The sequence below is a fragment of the Nyctereutes procyonoides genome, unplaced genomic scaffold, assembly GCF_905146905.1.
Source record: "Nyctereutes procyonoides isolate TBG_1078 unplaced genomic scaffold, NYPRO_anot_genome, whole genome shotgun sequence".
Lineage (NCBI taxonomy): Eukaryota > Metazoa > Chordata > Mammalia > Carnivora > Canidae > Nyctereutes > Nyctereutes procyonoides.
Window position 1 is genome coordinate 34,387,727 of NW_026575126.1, and position 16,715 is coordinate 34,404,441.

Sequence of the window (16,715 nt, forward strand, 5' to 3'; positions counted from 1 at the left end):
GAATGAATAAATGAATTCTAAATTCTGACAAACTTCTTAAATAAAATAGTCTCACTGTGCATTTAAATTGCATTTCTCTTCAAACCACTAATGGGGCTCCACATCCCTTATCATATTCACTTGCTTGTGTAAATGTTTCCCCTTGTGTGAAATGCCTGTTTGTCTCTTTTGCCCATTTTTTTTTAATGGGTTGAGTGTCTTTTTCTTTTATATGTGTAGTTCTTTATATAGTTGATTTTAATACTTCGTTATAAATTATCAAACCCTTTGTCTTTTTACTTTGTTCATGGTATCTGTGAACAGATGCTTTTAATTTTAATATAGCTGATTTTATCAATCTTTTCATTTATGCTATTGCCTTTTGTGTCTTTTTAAAAAATAAATTCTTTCCTACACTGAGGTAAAGATATTTCCTTTTCTTCCTCCAAAAGTATGATAGTTTAACTTTCATGTTTAGGTTGATCTTTGTGTGTGGTGTAAGGTAGGTACCCAGCTTCATTTTTGCCCACATAGATAACCAGATGCACTGGCACCAAGTGCAGCATAGTCTCTTCTTTTCTGCAAAGTGATCTGCAAAGCTACTTCTTTGTGTGACAAGTCCCAAATATGGATGGGTCTGTTTCTGGGATATTATGTTACATTTCTCAACTTGTCTATACCTGTACCACTATCATTATCTTAATACGAACTCTCGATATCTGATGAGGAAGTCCCCTGCTTCTCATGGCTCTTCAAGAATGTCTAGATTATTTTGGGGCCTTTGCTTTTTGATAGTAATTTGAGACTCAGCTTAACAAGTTTCTCAAAAAAAAAATTACTTTTTTTTTCCTGATGGCATTGTATCATTATCAATTTGGAGAAAAGGTACATCTTTTCTGTACTTGGTTATCTAACACAATATTTTAAGTTGCTCTTTTTAAGATTTCATTTATTTATTCATGATAGACATAGAGAGAGAGAGAGAGAGAGAGAGAGAGGCAGAGACACAGGCAGAGGGAGGAGCAGGCTCCATACCGGGAGCCCAACGTGGGACTTGATCCTGGGACTCCAGGATCGTGCCTTGGGCCGAAGGCAGAAGCTAAACCGCTGAGCCACCCAGGGATCCCCATAAGTTGCTCTTTTGTAAGTATTGATTGTGGTACATTACACTTTCTATATACAGCTAATTTTTTATCTATATAGCTAACAGATCACTATGTTTTTCTCTAAATCACAATATTTTCTCTAAAATATTTATATCTACAGGTACCTGGGTGGCTAAGTCAGTTGGGCATCAGACTCTTAATATGCACTCAGGTCATGATCTCATGGGTCATGAGATGGAGCCCATGATCCGGCTCCACGCTTAGTGGACTATCTCCCTGTCCCTCCCCCAACTCATACACTCTCTTTCTCTAAAATAAGTAAATCTTTAAAAAATATATACATATATATGTATATAAAGTAAAATATTTACAAATGTGCCATAAATGATGTTGGCCTATAATTTCCTTCTTTCATTAGTTGTCATTAGTACTTTGCTGTTACGATTATTATGGCCTCAACAGAATGGATCAGATACTGTGCTTCTACAGTCTCCATGTATTTATAAACCTGTTTTTTGATAGTTTATAAGGACCATCTGGGCTAAAATTTTTACAGGAAAATTTTTAACTATTGATGTAATGTGCTTGTTTAGATACTGTTGGCTATTTCTTCTTGATTTAGTTTTGGTAAATTATATATGTCTGGAAATTCTATTTCATATGTTTTCAAATTTATTGGCAGAAATCTGTGACATTATCTTTGAAAAACTTCTGATGTGTCTATTTGCAATCAAACATTTATCTATTACTTCCATCTCAATTTTTTCTTCATCAATATCTCCAGAAGTTTGTCTTTTCTTTTTTTAGAAAAAGATTTTTATTTATTTATTCATGAGAGACACAGAGAAAGAAGCAGAGACATAGGTAGAGGGAGAGACAGGCTCCCCACGGGGAGCCCAACTTGATCCCAGGACCCCAGGATCATGACCTGAGCCAAAAGCAGATATTCAACTGCTGAGCCACCCAGATGTCCCAAATTTGTCTTTTCCAGTAACCAATGTTTGGCTTTGTTGATCTGATTTCTGTATCTCTGCATCCTATTTCCACTGCTTCCTTAATTATCTCCTTCTTTCTACCTTCTTTGAGATTATTTTGGTTTCTCCCTTTAAATTAACACGTTAATTTTCAGCCTTAATTCTTTTCTTTTGAATTTATTTATTTCTTTCAGGTGTCAAAGTAAAAAAGATGGACAGATGAAGAGAGGGATGCAGCTGGCCCCAGGGTGGGAGTGAGATGTAAGTGGGGGAAGGGTCCCGTTCACATCACATCCACAAAGAACTCACTGGGTGTCCCATAGCCGTGCAGAAGGACTGTCTGCTGGTGGTCATTTCAGGGGGCACGTAGGCTAGGTCTTGGCCCATAGGGGCTCCTGGAGGCTCCATGGCCACAGGTGGTGGCAGCATCATCAGCATGGGGGGACCACTGAAAGAAGGTATGCCATGGGAGGCTGCAGCTCGGGTGCATGTGGTGACTGCACAAGTTGGTCATGGAGTGGTGGCTGGCTGCAGTGGCTATGCTAGCTGGGCACCTGCTTCTGCGGCCCCACACGCTACTGTGGGTTGTGTCCTACTTGTTGCTGTTGCTGCCCAACTTCAAGTCCCCAGCCTTCAAGTCCTTCTCCTTCCACCTGCCACTGCCCCCACCAAAGCTGTACTCCAGTTCTGGGAAGCCCAGGCATAGGCTATAGGGGTGCAGGGGCAGCAGGTACTGGTAAAGGAAAGCCTTGAACCAAGGCATGGCCCTGCGTGTGGCACTGGTCAGAGGTGCCACAGAAGCCATTGTGATCATGGAGAGCCACGTTGGTTCTGTTGCCACGGGGGTCGCTAAAGATATAGGAGCACTGCCCAGAGAAGGTGACCTTGTTGACAGTGTGATGGATGAAGCTGCTTTCAGAAGGTTGCTGGCATACCTTCTGGCCTCTCCCTGGTCAGTGAAGCCTTCCACATTGTGGTACAGCAAGTCCACCACATCCAAGCCAATGAAAGTAAGGGGGATGGTAATCTTGGGCCACATGCGGCCACCGACCCCTAGCCCAGATTCAGAGGCGGCCATGGCTTTGACAATGGCAGCCATGTCATTATGGCACTCTGTGTCATGAATGGGGCTGGTGAAAGAAGAGCCAGTGGAGGTGATAGAGCTTAGGGGCTCATTCCACAGGCAGGAGGGTGCTGGTCAAAGCTACAGCATCAGTGACCCAGGCTGCAGGGTCAGTGGGCCCAATGGCCTCACTCCTGAGTAGTATGAAGCAGTCACATGGGCTTGGGTCCCAGCCCCTTGGCTATAGTCAGGGTGATGGCCCCAGTCTGTGCACAGTGCCACAGAACCCATACCATGTTGTCATTACTCATATTCTTAAAGCTCTTCTAGTTTGCCTGTAATAGCGTATCTCCTAGGTCTATACCTCCATCAGCAGCCATGCCTCAGCCTTCATGACAGAGCTGATACAGACACCTCTATTGCCACTCTTGTTGCCTTGGGCCCACAAAGGAGATGCCTAGAAAGTTGTACTCTTCCATGAGAATGACTGTGATGATGCTGAGTGACACAGTGGAGTCTGTGGTACTGCTGAAGGACCACGACCACTCGGGCCGTGAAGCCTCCTGCTTCTGCTGCCTCGTCTTCTCATGAGGTGGGAGGCACTGCCCTGCTCTACAGAGCTGCTAAACCTGTGAGCACAATCATCCTCATCTGATGAGAAGAAGCTGCTGGTCTCTAACTCACTGCTCAGAAAGGTGCATGAGCTATCACAGACCCCTAGCTCTTGCCACTGCTGCTCACGCTGGGAAAATACGAAGGAATCTGTCTCTGTGTCATTGTCGAGGTCTTCCTTGCTGCTCCCACCAGCACAAGGTTGAAGGACGGGGCCGGGAGTCCCCACTGCCTCCTGTGCACTCCATGGGCAGGGGCAGTTCTGATGAGCTGTCAGCACAGAAGGAAACTGGCTCTGGATGCAGCCCTCAAGCAACACCAACCTCAGCTTGGCATTGTCATCCCACATCTCTTCCTTCACCACTCCAAAACCGCGGTCCATTGACTTGAAGAACAACATAAAGCTGGGTCACTACAGGATGCCCCTGAAGTCTGCCAAGGAGAGACACTTGGCGGGCAGGAGCAGCTTCACCAGGTACCAGGTCTCCTGCCCATCCAGCTGGTAGATGATCTTGGTCTCACTCATGGCTCTGGCCTGGCAGCCCATGCACCCCTTAATTCTTCTCTACTCTAAGCTTTAAAGCTATAAAACTCCCCCTAAGTACCACTTTAGCTGTATCTTAAAAGTTTTCATATGTGATATGCTTTCAAGTCAAAGTATCCTTGAATGTCTACTATGATTTTCTCTTTGACCCAAAAATTATTGAGAAGTATATATCATATCCAAAACCAATGTATTTTAGAACTTACTTTTGTTACTAACTTCTAAATTAATACATGTGGTCAAAGAAAATGGACTTTGTGATACAAGTTCTTTGAAATGTGTTGAGCCTGGCTTTATGGCCTACTATAAAATCAATTTTTGTACAAGTTATATGTACATGAGAAAAATTTTTTTTTTCTAATTTTTTGGTACAAGGTTCTATTGTATACCCATTAAATTAAGCTTCTTATTTATTTCCCTTCCACCTTGACTAAATTTTTTCTCGGCTTGATCTAACAGGTCTAGGAAGAGGTTTGTTAAAACTTCTCACAACTACAAAGGATTTGTCAATTTATCCCTGGTATTCTATCAACCAGCTTAAAAATTGTATGCCTTTGTGGTGAACCTTAAATGTGATGACACTTTATTTCCCATTAATGTTTTTTTACCTTATAATTTTATCCAATATTAATTAGCTACCTCGGCTTGCTTTTAGTTTGTAGGATTTGGTCTTCCTTTTTTCTTACATCTGGCAATCTCTGTGTTTTAGTAAATACTGTTAATTTTTATTTTGATATACATTAAAAGTCCACCATAAGCAGGGATCACTAAAAAACACACAGAGTTTCATGCTACTGTGAGGTTAATAATATTTTTCGATGAGTACGTACCGTCATAATACCAGGAAAATACTGAAAGTCTTTGTCCCCACCAGAGTATACACTGAACTGGGAATATCCTGACCAACCAGAGGCAATAACCATCTAACTTCCCCTTCTCCCACCCTACCTCCCCCGAAAAGATTGCAACTTTACTCAACGTGGCCCAGTTGAGAATGGAAGTAAAAGGAAAACAGGACTTAACATTATTTAGGGCACTTTTTGGTGGGGTTTTATTGTGCTTACACTTATTTTTCCCATCTTATTTGCTATTTGCCTCATTTTTTTGTTTTCCTCCTTTCTATTTGTCTCATTTTTTTTCTTTGTTTTTCTCCTTTCTTTACTTGTTGAACTGCCTGAATTTCATGCTTGTTTTTTTTTATTCCACTTTTCCCCCTCACTGGTTTAGAAGTTATATACTCAATTCCTATACTTGTAGAGGTTTACCCTGGAATTTTGCCACGTATGTATAAAAAAAACTAAAGTTATTATTTCACCTCCCTCTCCTGAATAAGAATCTTAGAACAGTTTAAAACAAATAATTCTCCCCTATTACTATCTACCATTGCAGCTGTTCTTTTTCTTAAATCCCACAAATCGATCATTATTATTATTACATTCGTGGCTGTTTCCGATGAGCTAGACAGCTCGTAGACCACCAGCTAAAAGACCACCAGTGCTCTGTTCTGAAAAACACTGTCTGACCCATTCCCCAAAAGTGCTGTTCACATGCTTCCAAGTCTGCACAGGACTTGCCCTCTACTAGAATGTCCCTCCCCCCATCCGTGTCACTAGGATAACTTCTACTCATTCTTCAACACTCTTCAGTATTTTCTGAGGGCACACTATTACAAGGTACTGAGTGTAGAACACAAGACAGAAGTGGTCCCTGCCCTCAAAACTTAGCATGGTAGGAAAAACAGGCACTAAACAATAGCAAATAATAGCTAATATTCGTTGAGCATTTGCAAGACATTGTTCTAAGCACGTCGCGAGTGAATTCATTTAGTACCTAAAACAACCCTATATACTTTCTACAATCTCCATCTTATACACAGAGAGAGGCTAAGTTTTTGTTCTGGGTCACAGGCTGGTAAGTGGAGTAGAATTAAGTATTTTAACCCAGGCATTCTAATTCAGAAACTCTATTTCTAACCACTAAGCTACAGAAACAAGCTCATGGTTCCAACCTGTACAAACCATGAAGCAGAGAATAAGTTGCACAAATAAAGAAAACCACTGTAGAATTGGCAGGGGGTGGAGGGGGAGAAGGAGGCTGGTTTAGGGACGGCAGGTGGTTCTGAGGTAAAAACCGAAGGGTAACAAAGGATAGGGGAGGGGAGGGCCTTAGTCCCTTAAGCAGTAACTACTGCAAGCGAAAGGCTCCAATGTTGGAAGACTTTTAAAAAATTCAAAGAACTGAAAGAAACATGATGAGAGCATAGTCAACAGATTTCACCCGTGCCTATAGCTGATCTTGCTATTTGAAGCCACAGAGAATGGACAGTCACTAAGAGAGTGGCAGGCAGGAATAAGGTGGTAACCATTTGGAATAATCACTGGGGAAATGGAAGACACAGGTGACCAGGAACACAGACACATAAAGCTTCAGCCTGAACGTCTGGTAGAGAATAAAGGCTGTGTTGATTTTAGGGGTATGAATCGGAACAGTTTCATTTTTCTCTAGAAATGTTTAATAGCCTAAATGTCGGGGTAGAGAAGGCAAGTGGTAGGATGCTTCAGGGATGGGAGAAAGTGACAGAAGGAAATGTGTCAAGAAATTGAGGAACTGGAGTAAATGAAGGAGCCAGAGGTAAGTCAAAAAGCAAGTACAGTGGAGCAAGACAACACAAAATCTGGAAGAAGGATCAGAAGGTAGGATACAGGTGTTTGAGACTTCAGAAGAGGGGAAGCTTCAAGTGATGGTGTAATCCTAAGAGGGAGTGGCTTGCCAAAGCAAAATGCAGATGCAAGTCTTAGCTAGGCAAAAGATCAATCACCAGCTCAAATACTGAAGCTTCCTAGGACTTGGGGTGAGGCAAAAATGACTGATTGGCAGGTACCAAAGTCCTCAATAAATGTCAAGATAAGAAAAAGAGAGGAAAGAGGGATGAGGATGAAAGCCTGATAGGAAAATGGATTTTTACCTGGGAGAAGATGAAGATATATGAAGAACACATATTTGGAAGAGACTGCCATTCCACCCAGATTTCTACTGAAAAGTCTACATTTCAGCATACTCTGACAACCTAGCCACAGCTGTCGCAAGTAGCACCTTTCACATTTCTCTCTCATGAACTTCAGGTTTGGGATACTAAGAGACAGTGACATGGCAGACAAGAAGCTGATATTTGCAGGTATATGAGCCACACCGACAGCTGAGGACTCCAGAGGGTCCATGGCCCCCATTACTGAAACCCTAATTTCATGCTACCTTTTAAAACCTACATACATATACATTAGTCTCTGTCCCCAGCTCCTGACACAGAGCTCCTAAAACCTTTGTAATTTCCCAAGTGATAAGAGCCCTAGGAGCCTCTCTTGTTCAAATATCTGGTCTCTAGCCCACCCCTGACACAGAGCTCCTAAAACCCTTGTAAATTCCTCACTAATAAGGGGCACCCAGGTGGCTCAATGGTTGAGCTTCTGCCTTTGGCTCAGGTCATGATCCCAGCATCCTGGGATCAAGTCCCGCATTGGGCTCCCCGCATGGAGCCTGCTTCTCCCTCTACCTGGTCTCTACCTCTCTCTGTGTCTCTCATGAATGAATGAATGAATGAATGAATGAATGAATGAATAAATAAATAAATAAATAAATAAATAAATAAATAAATAAAATATTTTTTGGAAAAACTCCTACATGATAAGAGCACTGAGAGCTTTTTTGTTCTAATGAGGTGGCTGTTGGTGGGCTCCTGGACGCAGGCTGGTCAGCAGATATACCAAACCACGATCAGAAGCTTAGAATTTTCAGTCCCCTACTCCAAATTCTCCAGAGAAGGGAGAAAGGCTTGCAATAGAATTAATAATTGAACATGTCTGTATGCCTCCATTAAATCCAAAGTCTGGGGTTCAGAGAACTTTCAGGTTGGTGAACACATCCCTACCAGGAGGGTAACACACACCCCAACTCCACAGGAACAGAAGCTCCTACACTTGGGACCCTCCCGGACCTCACCTTATGCATCTCTTCATCTGGCTGTTTACCTGTATCCTTCATCACATCCTCTAAAAAACTAGAAAACGTAAGTAAATATTTCCCTGGGTTCTGTAAGCTGCTCGAGCAAATTAATCAAATGAGGAAGAGGGTCACGGGAATCTCCAACTTATAACCAAGTTGGACAGAAATTGTGGGTAATATGGGGACCCACTACTTGTGATTGGCATCAGAACTGGGGAGGAGTCTTGTGGGATGAGCCCTAAACCTATGGGATCTGACACTTTCTCCAGGTAGACAGTGTTAGAATTAAGTTAAATTGTAGGATACTCAGGCTAATGTCACAGATAACTGCCTGTTGTGAGGTGGGAGTGGGCGTGGGGAACCTACACTTTTGGTGACCAGAGGTGTCAGAAGCAAAGTGTTCAACGTGAAGAGTAAAGAAGACACAAAGGAAAAATGGAGGTTTTCCCAGTATAAACACATTCTGGTATTTTTACTGAAGAAGTACAAATGCTAGTAATAATAATAATAATAATAATAATAATAATAATAATAATAATAGCACAACAGTGCAAAAGAATATATGATTTATTAGCCATCAGGGAAATACAAATCAATTAACAAGATATCACATAATACCCGCTAAGATGGGGATCCCTGGGTGGCTCAGCGGTTTAGCGCCTGCCTTTGGCCCAAGGCGTGATCCTGGAGTCCCGGGATTGATTCCCACATAGGGCTCCCTGCATGGAGCCTACTTCTCCCTCTGCCTGTGTCTCTGCCTCTCTCTCTCTGTATCTCATGAATAAATAAGTAAAATATTTTTAAAAATACCCGCTAAGATGGTAAAATCCAAAAGACAGCAAAGAACAAGTGTTGGGATGGTGTGGAGAAACTAAAACTCTCATACATGGTTGTTGGTATTATAAAATGATGCAGTCACTTTTAAAAACAGGCTAGCGATTTTTCAAATGTAAACAGAGTTACCATATAACCTAGTCTTTCCACCTCTAGGTGTAATACCCAAGAGAACTGAAAGCATATCTTCACACAAAAACTTGTACAGGCATTATTCATAACAGCCAAAAAATGGAAACAACCCAGGGGCACCTGGGTGGCTCAGTGGTTGAGCATGTGCCTGTGGCTCAGGTTGTGATCTCGGGGTCCTGGGACTGAGTCCCGCATCAGGCTCCCTGCATGAAGCCTGCTTCTCCCTCTACCAGGTCTCTACCTCTCTCTGTCTCTCATGAATAAATAAAATCTTTTAAAAAAATGGAAACAACCCAAATGCCTATCTACTGATGAATGGATAAACAAAGTATGATAAATACTTATAATGGAATGTGACTTGGTCTATGAAAGGAATGAAGGGCTGATACACACTACAACATGGATGAACTATGAAGACACCATGCTAAGTGAAAAAGCCAGACACAAAGGGCCACGTATTGTATGATTCCATTTTTTGGTGAAATGTCCAGAAAAGACAAATCCAAAGAGACAAAAAGCAGATCGGTGATTGCTGGGGGCTTGCAGAGGAGGAATAAGGAGTGACTGCTAATAGGTATGGGGTTACTTTTTGTGGTGATGAAAATGCTCCAGAATTAGGTAGTGGTGATAGTTACACAACTCAGTGAACGTATTAAAAAGCCACTGAACTATACACTTTTTAAAAGAGCAAATTTAATGGTATGTGAACCATATATCAATAAGCTGCCCTAAAATATTTACATATGCAATTATTTAGCCACTTTTATTTATTTTTAATTCTAGTAAAGTGAACATGAAGTTCATGTTCATGAATCACATGAATTATAGTGATTCAACAATTTTATACCTGGTGCTCATCACAACAGTGTACTCTTTAATCCCATCACTTATTTCACCCATCCCCGACCCTCCTATCAGTTTGTTCTCTATAGTTAAGAGTCTATTTCTTGGTTTATCTTTTTTTTCCCTTTATTCATTTGTTTTGTTTCTTAAATTGCACTTGAGTGAAATCATAAGATATTTGTCTCTCTCTGACTTTTTTCACTTAGGATTATACTCTCTAGCTCCATCTATGCTGTTGCAAATGGCAAGATTTTGTTCTTTTTATGGCTCAGTAATATTCTATTGTGTGTGTATATATACATGTGGTATGTGTATATATATAGACACCACAATCTTCTTTATCCATTTATCTGTCGATGGACATTTGCTTCCATAATTTTATTTAGCCACTTTTAAATATCCATCCTTTTGTATTACCCATTGTCTATTCTAGAACTTGGGCTTCTAATCTGCATTATTTCTAAAACTATCATCAAAAGGAGTAGTGGAATATGATGTCTGGCCTAAGAAGCAGAGAAAAACCTTCACTTCCCCAGAGGAATGTGACTTCAGCAAGAGAATATTACATGTCTCATATCTCACTGCCAAAATCCAGTTTACCCCTTTTCATTTTTAGTTTCTCATTTCCTCAGGAAAGCCTCCCTCATCCTGTTAACAACAGCAACATCACGCCCAGCTCTGAGACATGGGTCCTCCTGTACCAGGGGGTTTTAAAAGAAATTCTAAACAGTCAGAAAGGAGAAAAACGCTACTGGTACAGATATAAAAGGAAATAAATTCAACAACAAAGCCACTTAGCAGAAACTTTTTAGTTTCTTAAACTTAACTAAACTTAAGTTTAGTTAATTTCAAAGACTGAAAGCATTCACAGGAATATAAGCACCCTTTTCTGCTTTCTGTTATCATAAAAAAAAAATAATAAATTAGTCCCTATGGTGTGTTTGCAAGAGAAGAGTTTTCAAGGGCACTGAGACTTCAGAGATTATTGCTCTATCCTGTGAAATAAAACATTAAGTCTGTAAAGGTCTGACTCACTAAATAGTTGAACCAATTATCCTGGGCAATAATATTCAAATCGGCATCTCTGTTTTCTGAGAGTTTAAATCAGTGTTTCTTTGTGAGCCTTTGGAATTTCCCTCGTATCCAGTGACATGGAGGATAAGTAATATGATGAATCTGCTGAATGGCTTCTCTTGGAACAATGAGTTTCATTATCACCTTAGAAACCAAATGGGAAGAATAGCACTAAAATGCTTAGCTCCTTCTCTATGTACGATTTAATGCCTTACTGCCATTCTACCACCCCAGAGGCCTTGCAGGAGAGAATCCAGTCTGAGCTTCCACTTCCTACTCCTACACTTTAAATGTGTGTGTAGGAAACAAAAAGGAAGACAAAGAAAGATACTGAACATAGGTAATGAGTAATGGTAAGCTACAGAGTTTTAAGCTACACTTAAAATGAAGATCTCTAATACAAGACATGAAAATTAATGTCAAGATAATAAGATAAAGAGCTTACCTTTGAAGAATCAACTCTGCTTGTTGTTCAGAAATAGTTAGACCTAGTATCTGGAGAGACTGGACAATCTCGGAAGCCTCAATTATTCCTTTAAAAAATTAAAAAGAGCATAAACTCAGACTCAGAACTGATAAGGTTCTTAGAAATCGTGAATTTCAAATCTCTCATTTTGTAAGGGAAAGCCTGGACTCATTAAGGCAAAATCATGAGTCTAGGTGAGTCACAGACTTGCTTACACACATACTGCAACACCAATTCAAAACAAATACATGAAACAAGTACACAGACGTTAGTTCATTCAGAAACCTTAAAGTCTTATAGGTACATAATGGTATTTCATCTAAAGAATAAGAGACTGAGAGCTTACGTGGCCTCACCAAGTAACAAATTAAGCAGCACCAGGACTGAGATTCAAATCAAGACGCTCTGACTTTAAAGCAAATTCCATCAGGATCTATTAATTTCACAAGTATGTGTTTCTGCATTTTAATAAATGACTAGGCAATTTTCATATGCATGAAGGTGCATTGCAAGGGGTTCAAAGGATGTAGAAAATGACTAAAAGAAGCCAAAGAATAGGGTTCATTCTTTTGAGAAATCTGGCAATAAAAATAAAGAAAGCAAGAATGGTAGGACGATGGAAGAGAGAAGATTATCACTATTAGAGAAATTAGAGCATCTTTGCAGACAGAACGAGAGGACTCAGAAGAGAGGAAGAAAAAGAAAACAGAAGTGATAAATGGGAGTGATAAATGCCGCATTTCCCTCAAGCAGCTCACAGACTTATGATCCCAAGACCAATATGCATGAAATAGGAGGAAACCAAACAAAGCATGAGAGGCTCTGATGCCAAACAGTAATAATGGCAAACTTCTCCAGGATAAGAGGACAAAAATTACTGTTAGAGGTGAAAGGAAAGACTTCATTTAAGAGAAGAACTTTGAAGAAATTCCAGGATTTGGAAAGAATTTTCCTGGGGAGAGGAAAAGAGAAACAGGAGAATCTGCACAGTGTAAAAACAGAGGGATCTATTTGTTCGCAATGAAATTCCTTAAATGCCACTCTGCAAATTCTCTCTTATAATCTGCACTCTTAAAGAAACACAGTCAATTCTTCGTTATTCTCGTTAGTCATGTTCTACAAGGTCACTAGGAACCCTGAATCATCAAACCATGGCCCTTATGGGGAATACAGGGTTACGTCCCTTGAGCCTCTGGTCACAGCATATTTATCAACCAACCAGTATAAAACCTTGTCATATGTGTGTGTAAGTACCATAGAACCCCATATTACACTGTTGACTCGGTAACCTTGAACTCATGGTCAAAAATGCTACAATTCATGCCTGAATGAAGTACATGTGATAAACACATTTTTCTTCCTCAGGCACACACAGTCTTCTTGCATTTAGGAATGAATGCTAGATGGCATTTCAGCACTATGCTTGGGAGCCATTTTAAACAGCAAAATTGCCAACAAAAAGCACAACAATGCAAGAAACATGGCACTAAATAGACTGAGAAGGACACCTGTCTTAGTATGAGAACTAAAATGAGAAAGCATATTCTTCTATCTCAGCTAGAAATGTGCTCGCCAAGCAAATGAAGTTGTCCATGAAGGAATGGAAAAATGCTGCAAGCACTGATTTTGGAGTTACTTTTGGGGTTAAATTTTAGCAAGTAGGCAAATTCTCAAATACACAAATGACAAATAAAGACTGTTTATGCTATAAGAAGTTTGATAAATAAAAATATGAACTCGAAATAAGTAACTGCTTGAAAATCTACAAACAAGATAAATTAAGTAAAAATTATTTTCGCTGATCATAAAACTTCACCTTTAACTATTTCCTCTGGTTCATGTAGAATTTTCTGAAATAGAGAACGGATATGGGCACAGCTTACATCCTGGGATGATTCACCCCTGCTTATCTGACATATGACCCCAAGGTAGCTCCATCCCCCAGCTACTGCCTACCTTCACACTATAAAGACAGTCCTACCTAAGTGGTTGCGCCTTAGTGGACTCAAGATAGGACAAAAGTTTGCAGAGAAGTAAGGCTGATTGTAAGAACTGCATTTTGCAGGGCCCTGGGTGGCTCAGTTGGTTAAGCGTCTGCCTTCAGCTCAGGTTGTGATCCCAGCGTCCTGGGATCTATCCCCAAGTTGGGCTCCCTGCTCAACAGAGAGTCTGCTTCACCCTATGCCCTTCCCTCTGTTCATTCTCATGCACTTTCTCTCTCAAATAATAAAATCTTTACAAAAAACTGCATTTTGCTGGAAGATTGGACCAAAGCTAGACTTGGGGGCATATCATGTAAGATTTAGAGGAGGTAACAAATGTTCAAATAGCACTACCTTCCACTACAAACGCAGCCTCCTAGATGAGTGTCACAGACTTGAGCCACCATCAAAACCATTCAAAGGGTTTAGTTGTTAGAAGAAATTTGCTTGATACCTAAAGTTAATATTCAATATAAACAAGGGGCCAAATAAGGTGTATTGCCTGCTTTTGTAAATAAAGTTTTAAAGGAACACAGCCATGTTTATTCATATACACATTGTTTATGGCTGTTCGCAGTATGAAAGCAGAGATAAGCAGCTGCAACTGAGACCACATGGCCCACAAAGCTAAAATATCTGGCCTTTGACAAGAAAAACTTGTCCAACTCAGGTATGAGTCATATTTTTTCCTCAATCTATTTGTTTAACTTGTTTCTTGAATAACAAGTTTGTGAATGGAATGACCCTGACTATTCACATACAGGGAGGGGTTTGAGGATGTATTTTAGGCTTTATCTTTTTATTAAGTTTTTATGCATTATAATTTTTTAAAAGATTTTATTTATTTATTCATGAGAGAGAGAGAGAGAGAGAGAGAGAGGCAGAGACACAGGCAGAGGGAGAAGCAGGCTCCATGCAGAGAGCCCCATGTGGGACTCGATTCCGGGACTCCAGGATCACACCCTGGGCTGAAGGCAGCGCTAAACCACTGAGCCACCCGGGCTGCCCTACATTATAATTTTTAAAAATAAATTACCACTTCCTGTCAAAGGCTACCTCTGGTGATAAGGGTTTCATGGCTCCTTCCTTTCTCCTACTGTGGCACTTGCTTTTTGCTCTATACACTGGAATTCTAACTTTAAACTAGTAATCTAAATAGTGAAACCAAAACCCCAACCAGAAGATACACCTTTAGGGGCTACTCTGGACTCTTGATCTCAGAAGAGTAGTAGTAAGTTTGAGCCCCACATTGGGGGTAGAGTTTACTTAATTTAAAAAAAAAAGTTACATATTTAAATATTTTTTTCTCCCAGTTTTCATGATCAGAGTTGCTTTAAACTCATTCTTTCAAAAAGATTATTAAATGTAAGATAACCTGAAAGGTCTTCTAAATTTTACAATATGTAACATTATGTCTATATATGAACAAAACCAAATATCTCCTGCCCAGAGAACATAATTATTATTTTTAACCTATAATCAAATTTTTAAACTATAGTCAAATCAGCATAATATTTATAGTGAACATATACAGTTTTTAATTTGATAGACAAAGCTATGCCTTTCCCCACTAAAAACATAAATTCTATAGAAAAATCACATTACTATGAAAGACAAGTACTAAAACTACTAGTAATTATTTCCTAAAAGAAGAGACTAAATGCACAATGTTTTATACTCTTGTATATATGAGAAGTGCTTCTTCATAGCTGGTGAGGAATACAAAATGAAGACACACCATCATTATTTTTGTCCAAACTCTTAAATGCCAATTTCATTTTTTTCTCATGGTCTTTAAGGTACTTCATAAATTCTTCAAAATCCAGCTTTCCATCTTTGTTGGTATCACCAGTAGTAAAGATTTTCTATAAAAAAGAAAAAAGATTTTTTTAATAGGCTAAATTACTAAATTATTTGGATATACATATACTTTGAGCAGACTGGCTGCTTTCATCTAAGACAAGCATTTTATAAACTCCAAGATACTTGACCTAGCATGCGATTTAGATGTCCAAAACAGTATTTTTCCTGTGGTGCCTGGGTGGCACAGTCAGTTAAGCCAGGGACTCTTGATTTTGGCTCATCACAGGGCCATAAGATCAAACCTCACATCAGGGGGCAGGAGAGCCTGTTCAAGATTCTCTCTCTGCCTCTCCCTCTGCCCCTCCCAACTCCTCCCCACACACGCTCTCCCCCAAAAAAACATAAATAAAAGCAAATACATTTATATTGTCACTGAAAAATAATTACTGCTTATTTACTTTTACAGATTAGTTGAGGATCACATTCATCTGGAAATTACATCCTGATTACTCAACATATACCGAGATGTGCATAATCCAAGAGCAAATGGCATAGGATTCTGGGGCCCCACTTACATACTAAAGTTCCATCTAAGAAGTTTATATTTTGGTCAATGGAAATACCAGAAAATGACTATCATTTTGGAAATTACAAGCTAAAGGACATCCCTGACCCTATCTTTGAACAGCTTGATTTATTTTTACCCATATTACTTTGCCCTTTCTTATGGCAAATCAGGACTCCAACTTACAATAATGGGGCAAGACTAGGGGTTCCCTTTTGAATTTTCTTTTGTATTCCTCTATAGAAATAAGTGAAAACCAGTCAAATGAGAAAAGCAAAGGCTATTTGTTCTGAGCTTACTATAGCAAGGGAGTCAGCCACGGTCAGTTTTGGCTGAACCCAAAGGCAGGCAGAGGACTAGGCAAGCTTTATTGGGGGGGGAGGGGGCTTCAGGTGTGTCCTGATTGGTGGCTCTTGGCCTGGGGAAGCTGCAGGCAGGCTAATTAGAGGTTGTGCACCCTGTGTGATGGTTAGGGGTACATACTTCACTTTCTCTACTTGGTCCTAGATTGGAAGTAGGGACAAAACTTCAGGAAGCTGTCAGATAGCGATCAACCTCTGACTATTTGGGGCTGATTGTTATAGAAGTTATTATTTTGCTACCTGGATTGTCTCTAGAGATAGCAATCTGCTGTCCTGTAAGTCTGACTTACAGCAGGTTGGTTCCCTGGGTTGTTTACCATAGAAAAGAGGTTCGTGTCCTGAGCAGGTTGGTCTAAGTTGTGGGTCAAAATTAAATT

At 40.1% G+C, this 16,715-nt stretch overlaps 1 protein-coding gene and 1 pseudogene across 1 annotated transcript in view; both read right to left on the reverse strand.

Annotated features, from left to right (window-relative positions):
• The window catches only part of SLC25A24 (solute carrier family 25 member 24), a 46,531-nt gene that overhangs the window by 19,737 nt on the left and 10,079 nt on the right, over positions 1 to 16,715 (reverse strand). Inside the window, exons 2-3 of the mRNA XM_055340853.1 lie at positions 15,347 to 15,473; positions 11,606 to 11,693 (exon numbers count right to left, since the gene is read on the reverse strand). Of these exons, the coding sequence (XP_055196828.1) occupies positions 11,606 to 11,693; positions 15,347 to 15,473 (215 nt within the window). The remainder of the gene's footprint in view (positions 1 to 11,605; positions 11,694 to 15,346; positions 15,474 to 16,715) is intronic.
• On the reverse strand, positions 2,343 to 4,260 carry LOC129519987 (segment polarity protein dishevelled homolog DVL-3-like; annotated as a pseudogene).